At 42.0% G+C, this 11,430-nt stretch overlaps 1 protein-coding gene across 1 annotated transcript; it reads right to left on the bottom strand.

The window, feature by feature from the left end:
* Nucleotides 1-997: 997 nt before the first annotated feature.
* mrpl3 (mitochondrial ribosomal protein L3) lies at nucleotides 998-8,674 on the bottom strand. The gene is made up of 10 exons (XM_017455254.3): nucleotides 8,440-8,674; nucleotides 7,820-7,998; nucleotides 7,643-7,734; nucleotides 4,702-4,800; nucleotides 3,943-4,042; nucleotides 3,467-3,527; nucleotides 1,998-2,109; nucleotides 1,828-1,905; nucleotides 1,460-1,537; nucleotides 998-1,295 (listed from the first exon to the last, which is right to left on the bottom strand). The coding sequence occupies exons 1-10, from the start codon at nucleotides 8,538-8,540 to the stop codon at nucleotides 1,152-1,154; spliced, it is 1,044 nt and encodes a 347-aa protein (XP_017310743.1). The 5' UTR covers nucleotides 8,541-8,674; the 3' UTR covers nucleotides 998-1,151.
* Nucleotides 8,675-11,430: the final 2,756 nt, after the last annotated feature.

Genomic DNA, 11,430 nt, shown 5'->3' with positions numbered 1-11,430 from the left:
GTTTCTATTGTTTTCACCTTCAAACCGGGACACGCTGCTGGTGATGCAGGCTGAAATGTTCATCAAACACTGTAGCATTGTCGCACAGGGCAGGATGGAGGGAGGGGCAGGTACAGGTGTGTATCACACACAGAAAAACAGCAGAAGAAGCCGAGAGAGAGAGAGAGAGAGAGAGAGAGAGAGGGAGACTATCTTCAGAATCCTGTTTTAATTCTGCTGGAAATAATGTCAGTATTATACAGAGAGGTGCTCGAGACCTCTTTAGGATTTGTGGAAATGATGGCGGTGGATAAAAATTTCTTTTAAATTTTAAATTTCTTTTAAATGAATAAAAGCTGGACGTTTAGTTCTTCTCACACACACACACACACACACACACACACACACCGTGTACTGAGAGAGAATGAATGGCGTGAGCAGGAAACGTCCGCCATCGTCAGCACTGTCCTTCACTCTCCGTGTGAGAAATACACACGGCTCAGCATAAAGCCTCCCACCGCACGTCCCTGTAGACGCGGACCGTCATACTGATATGTCAATTTCATCCATCTCACTTCCACAAATAGCTTAGTAATCGCTGATGATGCACACACACACACTGCTGCAATTGTGATACGAATGTCCCAGCGAAGCTGACTGCATCTAGTGGGCGTGTCATTCTGTGTAATGCCCTGACACGCCCGTCACTGACTGGCTACATGGATCTACACTCTAGGTTGGGAAGGAATCAGCCCCAGCCTCGCTTCTCTACCCCATCCTGCACGGTGCCGTCGCGCCGAGTCACCCAGATGAGCACGGGGTCCATTCTGAGTCTGGTTCCTCTCAAGGTTTTGTCCTCATACCCTCACACCGCCCTCGCCTCTGGCTGCTCATTAGGGCTAAATTCATACATTTAAAATCGATACATTTCTGTAAAGCCTTTACGCTTCAGTTGGTACATTGGTACACAAAACTGAACTGAATGGAATCGAAATCATTTGTTAATAGAAACCCAAAAAACTCTATCAGAGATTTTAATGTTTAGATATAGAAACAACAGGTTCAGGTATCCAGGTTCGGTCCTGTTTAACCCCAGAGACTCGTGTGTATTATTCACATTTCCATCTCAGTCCATACATGATTCCGCTTTAAACACCCGTGAGGAATGCACCTCATTCAGGAATCGGTTCCCCAAACTGGAAAACGTCCTCGGCGTACAGGTCCTCGGGGAGCTCCTCGTCTCCGTCAGTGAAGTACGTAGGGAACGGAGGGTTCTTGTTCTTCGCTAGGTGTCGCGGTAGAATGGAGTCTCGTACCTGACAAAGCGTGACCACAAAAAGTGAGTACAATGGGGAAAAAGCAATATCGTGTGTCTAAAAGCTACAGCAATGGACTAATAAGCAAAATTGTAAACCTGCGTGTGTGTGTGTGTGTGTGTGTGTGTGTGTGTGTATGCATGCGAGTGTAGAAGTGATTTTACCTTCACCAAGCAGTTTCGGTGACCAGGAACAGAGCCGTTCACATACAAGATGTTATTTTTGGTGTTCACCCTCCAAACCTGACCAAGATGGGGAGAGACGGAGACACACACACACACACACACACACACACACACACACACACACACACACAGAGAGAGTGGTTTGTCCTTGTGCGTGTTAGGCTATTACAGTGTTGTTGAACCAGGAAGATTAAACTAGGTTGTGTGCACTCATGTGTAAAGATGTAGTCTAGCGCTTTCAAACATTTGACCTTGCCATGACCTTGACACCGTTTAGATCAATCGCAACACGTCACCTAGTGACGGAGGCATGGAAACGGTTAATGATTGTGAAGCGGTGCGAGCACCTTCATGCCAAAAGCTGTGTCATAAACGTTCCCCATTCTGCCTGGCATCTTCTTCCCTTTGAACACTTTGGCCGGGTCCTGCAAGGATACACAAGGCCCATGAGACCAAAGAATTCACCTCACACACACACACACACACACACACACACACACACACACACGCCACTCACCCCTCCTGGTCCCAGAGAGCCTGGTCTCCGGTGGGTTTTGGTTTGGCCATGAGTAGCTGGCTGGCCTTTAAACCCCCAGCGCTTCATCACTCCCTGGAAACCCTTTCCGATTCTGTCCGAATACAAGTACATCACATGAACTGGAGCCTTTTATACACGATTAAAAGAAAAAAAAAGGCTTGAAATTTCACTCCATGTGTAATGGATCTAGAATATATGAAAGTTCCACTTTTTGCATTAAATCACAGGGGGGGGGAGAAGCAACTTTTCCACAATATTCAAATTTTTTGAGACGCACCTGTACACACGGAGTCATGTGAAAGTGCCTTTGATTTTGTGTTGTTGGATTATTTTATGCACTAACGATGGTCTAACCAACCAACTATATTTATATAACACTAGATCTTCTTAAATCAGCTTCTTCAAAGCTCAACTATTCTGGATTTAGAGTTTGTGATATCACTCTGGACTTGGACACCTGGACTTTTTGACTGTTAAGTGTGTTGGTCAACTAGCCATAGACAATATTAAAAAACAACCAAGAAACAAACAAACAGATCAGTCGCATGGTAAAAGTATGTACACCCCTACATTTATCACACCTTCAAATCCATAAAATTAGAATCGAGTGCTCAAGATTGGGTGCCAGTGACTAGAACCTGCTTAAGGAGTGCAAGTGCAAGAACCAGTCTTATTTACACCTCCCAGATCTCGCCGTGAATACCAGGCCTTGTGGAATAATGTGCTCTGGACAGAAGAATCAAAGATAGAGATGTTTGGAGACAGTAACAGCAGACATGTTTGGCGCAGACCAAAAAGAGCTTTTCAGGAGAAGCACCTCATACCAACTGTGAAGCACGGTGGTGGAAATGTTATGGTTTGGGGTTGCTTCACTGCCTCAGGGACTGGACAGCTTGCATTCATTGATTCAACTACGAATTCTGCATCATATCAAAGAGTGCTTGGAGAAAATGTGAGGCTGTCTGTCTGAAAGTTGAAGTTGAACCTTTTAACAGGATAATGATCCTAAGCACACGAGCAAATCCACCGAGGAACGGCTCAAAAAGAAGAAACGGAGGGTTATGGAATCGCCGAGTCAAAACCTGGATTTGAATCCCATTGAGATGATGTGGGGGGATTTGAAATGGGCAGAACATGCAAGAAAATCTTCAAACATCCTGCAACTGAAAGAATATTGCATGGAAGAGTGGTCAAAACTTCCAGCGAGCCTGGTGGACGATTATACAGAACACCTACAGGAAGTTATTTCTGCTAAAGGGGGCAATACTAGCTTCTCAGGCCAAGGGTGTACTTACTTTTTACTTAGTCACTGTTTCAAAGATGATCAAATGTTTGCTCATCCAAATATGTCAAGAATTTCCATGGGGTGTACATATTTTTTCACACGACCCCCCCCTTAATGAGTGTACATCCAGCTGAAACTCTTGGAGTGTGTGCAGAACTCTTACGTTTTGGCCGTGACGTCCACATACTGCCCTGGCCGAAAGTGTGCAGCGTACAGAGGAGTGCCTAAACAAACGCGATAAACAGAATCATTATGATAAATATCATTCAGGGTTGCCCCGAGTGCCATAAAGATGTTTTTAGAGCTCCCGCAGACAGCTCTCTGATCTTCACGTTGGTTTATCCTTTTTAATGCAGTCTTCACAGGCAAAACCCAGGGCTCAAGCCAAGAGTAGATGTTCAGAGCTATGAATAACTTAAACAATCAATCTGACAGGACACACTTGAAGTAAAGACTATTTTATTGACTCCTGATTTACCTCAAACCTACCTCGGGGTTCGAACACATGGAATCATCAGTGAATATCAAGTGACTAAATATTACATAAACAAGCGACGCGATCTGCCAGTTTTCCAAGCAGCGTCTCCTAGTCTCGACACCGCAGCACAGAACCCCCTCTCCGTGATGAAAGAACCTTACCTGGCTTGATGACGGCGTTCTCCGTCACGCAGAACGTCGTCAGCTTTTGTTTAGGGGGGACTCCAACGTTCTGGAACATCTCCAGGTACTCCACTGACCTCTGAACGAGGAACGACACGGAGTAGTTACCACACAGAAAGGGCGCACTTCTTCATTACTGATGAACTTTATGACGAACATATACTACACGCTTTCGCTCTCAGAGCTGCTGTACAATCCTCCTAAAGGTCTTCATAAATTTATTTATTTTTAAAAAAATCCTCATTAATGAACTGAAACGTGATGAACTTCTTCCTCTCTTCGCATCTTTATATTCGCCAATCCATCCAGTATTGTGCAGCGACAGCTATTTCACCGACACAAATGCATCCAAATAAAACCCAATCAATACCGAGAGCACGAGAGAGACCTGGAAGTACAAGAGCTGAGTGAAGTGGAAGCAAGAAGAGAGCTGGAGAAGCACAAGTTCAAGAGGGTACAAAAAAAAACTGAAAACTTAACTGCCTCTTTTAATTCTCTGCAACACACACACACACACACACACAGCAAGGTGACCTCCACACACTCAGTAATTCCCCTGTACGAGCACTCGAGTTCTCATTACTCCGCCACTCGAGTCTATTACATAAACTGTTCTCCCAACAAAAGTCAAGCATGTGAGTAATGAGGAGGAATTGAGTGTGTAAGGTAGTGGGCTGTGTCTCATTTCAGTCTAGTATGTACATGGGAAAGAAAAAAAGAGAAGAAAAAAAAACTCACATAAAAGGGAGAGACGTTTTTGGCGCCCACGACCAGAGCAGCCGAGTTGCCGTCGTACTCATCTTTAGGTATGTGCTTGATCACATGGCAGTCCTGCACCTGAAAAGCAAGCATGCTCGTCTTTCTTCACAATAACCGTACTCATTCGGACGGGCCAGCACGAGGTAGGACGTGCGTTCACACGGCAGGTGTTTATATATAAATAGCACAGCGTACACATAAAATCAGCAAAAATCAGCGTTCGAGATGAAGACCGTTCCGTTCCGGCTCCACCGAGGACGCTCGAAGAGTAAGTGGCCGCAATCGGGTACGGCCACGTGAGTTCATCGTCTACGGCGCGCTGAAAACAGGAAAGCTGCTTCATTCCGGAATCAAGGTAGAAAAGAATACTATTAATGAATAGGATCGAGGGATATAAAAAACAAACAAACAAAAAAAAAAACAACGCAGGACAATCAGAAAACAGATCCGGTTCATTCCGGGTCGGAACAGAACCGAGGGGTTCGACTGACGAGTCCAAACATGTCGTATAGCGCACAGAACACCGGACGTGGTGTTTTAATACGTGAAACGCAAATGATTAAACGTGCACACTTACCTTCCACTTTATTAGGAACACCTCTACACATGCGGTTATCTAATCAGCCAGTCAAGTGGCAGCAGCAGCTCAGTGCAGGACAGCATGCACATGCAGGTCACGAGCTTCAGTTAATGTTCACGTCAAACATCAGAGTGACGAAGAAGTGTGATCTCTGTGACTTTAACCGTGGCATGGTGGTCGATGGGCTGGTTTGAGTATTTCAGAAAGTGCTGACCTCCTGGGGTTTTCACACACACACACACACACACACACCCACACGGCAGTCTCTAGAGTTTACACAAAACAAAACAAAACTCCCCATTCACAGTGCTGTGAAACAGTATTTCCTGATTTCTTCTGTTTGTGTATCTCACACTGGATAGTTTTAGATCTTCAATTGAAATACTGAATAATAATAATAATAATAATAATAATAATAATAATAATAAAGGCAACCTGGGCAAACACACACACTGCAGTTTATATTCATTTCTTTTTATTGAAGGAAAATAAAGTTATCCAACACCCATCACCTATGAGAAAAACTGATTGCCCCCTTAAACTTTAAATATCTGGTTGTGCCACCTTTAGCAGCAATAACTAACCAAACGCTTCTGATAACTGGAGATCAGTCTTTCACTTACTTCTAGGACTAGGTCTTACTCCTACGTCTTGCTGCGTAATCCAGCTGCGCTTGAGTTTCATCTTACAGACTGAAGACCGGACATTCTCCTTTAGGATTTTCTGGTAGAGCAGAATTCATGTTTCCCTCAATTACTGCAGGTGGCCCAGACCCTGAAGCAGCAGAGCATCCCCACACCATCACACTTCCTCCACCAGGCTTGACCGTAGGCATGATGTTTTTGTGGAATTCGGTGTTTGGTTTACTCCAGATGTAACGGGACCCCTGTCTTCCAAACAGTTCCACTTTCGACTCCGCAGTCCACAGAACATTCTCCCAAAAGGTTTGAGGATCATCAAGGTGTGTTTTGGCAAAATTCAGACAGGTCTTAATGATGTTCTGGGTCAGCAGTGGTTTTCACCTCACCACTCTTCCATGGAGCCGTTTTCCCCCAGTGTCTTTCTGATCGTGGAGACATGAACAGTGACCTTTATTGATGCAAGAAAGGCCTGTAGGTCCTTTGATGTTCTGCTTGGATCTTTTGTGACTTCCTGGATGAGTCATCGCTGTGCTCTTGGAGAAATTGTGGAAGGTCGGACACTTCTGGAAAGGGTCAGTACTGTACAGAGTTTTTCCATTTGGAGATAACGGCTCTCGCTGTAGTTCTTTGGAGTCCCAGAGCCTTTGAAACATCTTTGTAACCCTTCCTAGACTGATTTATTTCAATCTCCTTCTTCCTCATCATTTCTGGAATTTCATTCAGCTTTGGCATAGTGCGTTACTGTGTAAGAACTTTTAACCAACTTCATGCTGTTGTAAAAGTTCTATTTAAGTGTTGATTTGACTGAACAGGGTTTGCAGTAATCAGGCCTGGTTGTGTCTAGTCCAGCTGATACATTTTCACACAGACCCAGTTGGTACTGGAGAACTCTTTTGCCTCAATAAATATCATTATCATCATTTAAAAACCGTAGTGTGTGTTTATTCACGTTGTTTTAGCTTAGATTTTGTTTTAATTTCCGAAGTCATCACAAACAAGAAATCAGGATGGGGGCAAATACTTTTTCTCAGCACTGTACATATATATATTTTTTTAATTACCCATTTTTTTCCAGTCTTCAGCGGTCCAGTTTGGGTGACTGTGTCCGTGATAGCATCACACTCTGTTCTTGGCTGACAGGAGAGGAACCTGAGGTGGTCTTCGGCTGTTGAAGCCCATCCAAATCAAGGGTCGACTTTTCTGTTCATCCACCTTCCTTGTCAGCCATTTTCCTCTGACCTGTCTCATCAACAAGGCGTTTCCACAGAACACTCGCTCACTCCATGTTTTTTTATTTTTTCGCACCATTCTGTGTGAACTCTAGAGAAAATCCCAGGAGATCAACAGTTTCTGAAATACTTGAACCAGCCCGTCTGGCACCAACAACCATTCTGATGTTTGACGTGAACATTAACTGAAGCTCGTGACCTGCATCGGCATGACTGTACGCACTGCGCTGCTACCACATGATTGGCTGATTAGATATAACTGCATGAAGGTGCAGGTGTTCCCGATAAAGTGGAAGGTGAGTGTATATTTACATTTCTCTTTTTCGAAATGGTATCTATAACACGTACTAACTAAACTGAGTTAACCAAATTGTTCTGTAGCTTTAGAGCATGTACGCAGCGTGACTCCTGGACTGTGTGGTCTTCCACATGCCAGAGAAAAACAAACAAACAAACAAAGCCTACAGTACCTGCAGCATGGTCACTACGTGCCTGTCTCCAGACTTGGTCCACACCGGCATCATTCCCAGCTTCACGGCCACGAGTCCGACCCTCCGGCTCTCTGTAAACACACGTTGAGGCTCGTACTCTGACGCGAACAAACTCTCTAGACCAACCGCTAGACGAAAACAGCGTGCGAGACTCACGTTCTTCCCACGCGTGCCGGGGCCAAGGTTCATCCTTTAGGGGGTTGAGTTTGGCGGCGGTCAGCTCTCGGTACTCCTCAGTCACGTCCCTCTTCATAAACTCCACGTTATCTTCAGTCAGATGTTCGTCCCACCACGTAGACGTCTTGACGGTCCTCACACAACCGGTAACGGCTCCGCTAGCAGACAAATTATTGCACGACTTCACGTGATCATTCGTAGCAGCTATATAAATAGTAGTGTTTACACAGTGCTGACATATTTATACAGGAAATGCAGTTTCTGTTAACACCAATGTGCCGGAAATGTATAAATATCTCTGAATCTCTCTCTCTCTCTCTCTCTCTCTCTCTCACTCACTCACTCTAGCTACTGTACACCTGTAAGAGGACTCAGTAGGTTCAGCAGCACTCTGTGGTCCCTTGCATTAACAGCAACAGCAACAACAATTATAATAATAATAATAATAACCTTGCATCTACATGTAACACGACCAATGCGTGCTACTTAAAGTAGGTGTACCTAATAAAGTCTAATAAATAATGTCTGATGTATGGGATTCAGTCTAGGTCACCTATTTAGCTCGCTAGTTAGCATGTAGCTAAGCACAGGGCGCTTACCCTTCCGCTGATGTTCCTGCTCCGGTTCGGGGAAGAATCCCAGCGGCTCTGTGTAGCAGCGCATCACCGAGTCTGAGACACCTGCAGCTCCACACTGCCATCTTTATTCTCCTCACAATATATCCTCAGTATATCCTCTATATAGCCTCAAAACATCACACACACAAACACGCCATTCTCATGTGTGCCCTCAACTGTCAGTACATCAAGTTCCGGTGTAACGGTTTAAAGCATCCGGCGGAACTCCACAAATATTTATAGTTCCGCGCACATATTAGTTCCGCACATTTGTTCCACTGAATCTGAACTGAACCTCTGGAGCAATGAACAGTATTAACTAACTATTAAATAACAGTATTAATTAGCAGTATTAACTAACAGTATTAATGAAAAGTATTAACTAGCAGTATTAACTAACAGTATTAACTAGCAGTATTAACAAGCAGTATTAATGAACAGTATTAACTAGCAGTATTAACTAACAGTATTAATGAACAGTATTAACTAGCAGTATTAACTAGCAGCATTAACTAGCAGTATTAATGAACAGTATTAACTAGCAGTATTAACTAGCAGTATTAACTAGCAGTAATAACAAGCAGTATTAATGAACAGTATTAACAAGCAGTATTAACTAACAGTATTAATGAAAAGTATTAACTAACAGTATTAACTAACAATATTAACTAGCAGTATTAACAAGCAGTATTAATAAACAGTATTAACTAGCAGTATTAACTAACAGTATTAACTAGCAGTATTAACAAGCAGTATTAATGAACAGTATTAACTAGCAGTATTAACTAACAGTATTAACTAGCAGTATTAACTAACAGTATTAATGAAAAGTATTAACTAACAGTATTAACTAACAATATTAACTAGCAGTATTAACAAGCAGTATTAATAAACAGTATTAACTAGCAGTATTAACTAACAGTATTAACTAGCAGTATTAACAAGCAGTATTAATGAACAGTATTAACTAGCAGTATTAACTAGCAGCATTAACTAGCAGTATTAATGAACAGTATTAACTAGCAGTATTAACTAGCAGTATTAACTAGCAGTAATAACAAGCAGTATTAATGAACAGTATTAACTAGCAGTATTAACTAACAGTATTAACTAGCAGTATTAACAAGCAGTATTAACTAACAGTATTAACTAGCAGTATTAACAAGCAGTATTAATAAAAAGTATTAACTAGCAGTATTAACTAGCAGTATTAATGAACATTATTAACTAGCAGTATTAATGAACAGTATTAATGAACAGTATTAACTAGCAGTATTAACAAGCAGTATTAATAAAAAGTATTAACTAGCAGTATTAACTAGCAGTATTAATGAACATTATTAACTAGCAGTATTAATGAACAGTATTAACTAGCAGCATTAACTAGCAGTATTAACTAACAGTATTAATGAACAGTATTAACTAACAGTATTAACTAACAGTATTAACTAGCAGTATTAACAAGCAGTATTAACTAACAGTATTAACTAGCAGTATTAACAAGCAGTATTAATGAACAGTATTAACTAGCAGTATTAACAAGCAGTATTAATAAAAAGTATTAACTAGCAGTATTAACTAGCAGTATTAATGAACATTATTAACTAGCAGTATTAATGAACAGTATTAACTAGCAGCATTAACTAGCAGTATTAATGAACAGTATTAACTAGCAGTATTAACTAGCAGTATTAACTAGCAGTATTAATGAACAGTATTAACTAGCAGTATTAACAAGCAGTATTAATAAAAAAACAAATTTACCAGACTTCAAACAGGTCGGGCAAGGAAAACTACTTAATCTGTCTCCAGGTTCCCCGTGACCCTGAGAAGGAGTAAGCGATAGAGGATGGATGGATGGAAGTCTAATCTGGTCTTCCTGTTTTTGAGATTTACCACTGGTGAACATCTTGTGGTAAACCGTCTGTATTTACTCTGGTGAAGGCTTCTCTTGATTGTCGACTTTGGCACAGATATGTGTCAAACAATAATACTGGGTAAAAATGGTATCCACGAGAGAGGTGCAAGGCGAAAACCACCACTATCCAAGAGGACCATAAAGACTCATCACATCTGCCAAAAAAACACCATGATGACCCCCAAACCTTTTGTGATAATGTTCTGTGGACTGATGTGGTTAAAGTGGAACTTTTTGGAAGAAATGGGTCCCGTTACATCTGGCATAAAGCTAACACACAGCATTCCACAATAAGAACTTCATACTAACAGTGAAACATGGTGGTGGTAGTGTGATGATCTGGAGATGCTTTGCTGCTTCAGGGGCTGGGTGACTTGCCATAAGTGACAGAACCATGAATTCTGCTCTTTACCAGAAAATCCTGAAGGAGCATGTTCGGTCATCAGTCCATGACCTGAAGCTCAAACACATTTGGGTTATGCAGCAGGACAACAATCAGAAGCATAAGAACAGCTCCACCTCTGAATGGCTCAAACGAAACAGAATGAAGGTTTTGGACTGGTCTAGTCAGAGTCATGACTTCAATCCCATTGAGATGCCGCGGCAGGACCTTATGTTGATGTTTGAAAGCCCTTCAGCGTGGCTGAATTAAAACAATTCTGTGAAGAAGAGCGTCCAAAATTCCTCCACAGTGCTGTGAAAGACTGATCTCCAGTTACCGGAGATGTCTGGTTGCAATTACTTTTTCACATGGGTGTTGTTGTATCACATTTTTCCATTCGTAAATGAAATGATTGTTTAAAAACTGTGCTTTGTGTTTCATCATGTTGTCTCATATTACATCTTGTATTAAGATCTGTGACAAATACGCAACAATAGAGGAAAACCAGAAGGGGCCGATATTTTTTTCACAGCACTGTGCACTCAGCATACACATTCACCTGCAGATTCTCAGCAGGAATTTAAATTATGATGCGGATAAGCATCTAAATAAGTATGATACGATGTATGTGTAAAGAATTTTGATGTGTTTTTATTGCTTTGTGTATCATTTC

This window comes from Ictalurus punctatus, chromosome 24 (genome assembly GCF_001660625.3).
Source record: "Ictalurus punctatus breed USDA103 chromosome 24, Coco_2.0, whole genome shotgun sequence".
NCBI classification, from domain to species: domain Eukaryota; kingdom Metazoa; phylum Chordata; class Actinopteri; order Siluriformes; family Ictaluridae; genus Ictalurus; species Ictalurus punctatus.
This window is presented reverse-complemented; position numbering and strand designations above follow the sequence as displayed.

Bases quoted from the DNA above. Each gene is read 5' to 3' on its own strand.
- mrpl3 (XM_017455254.3), bottom strand. From the start codon at position 8,540: ATGGCAGTGTGGAGCTGCAGGTGTCTCAGACTCGGTGATGCGCTGCTA. The intron at 7,735-7,819 runs GTGAGTCTCGCA...GTGTGTTTACAG, and splicing joins CCGGCACGCGTGGGAAGAAC to AGAGCCGGAGGGTCGGACTC. The intron at 1,296-1,459 runs GTAAAATCACTT...ACGCTTTGTCAG, and splicing joins ACCGAAACTGCTTGGTGAAG to GTACGAGACTCCATTCTACC.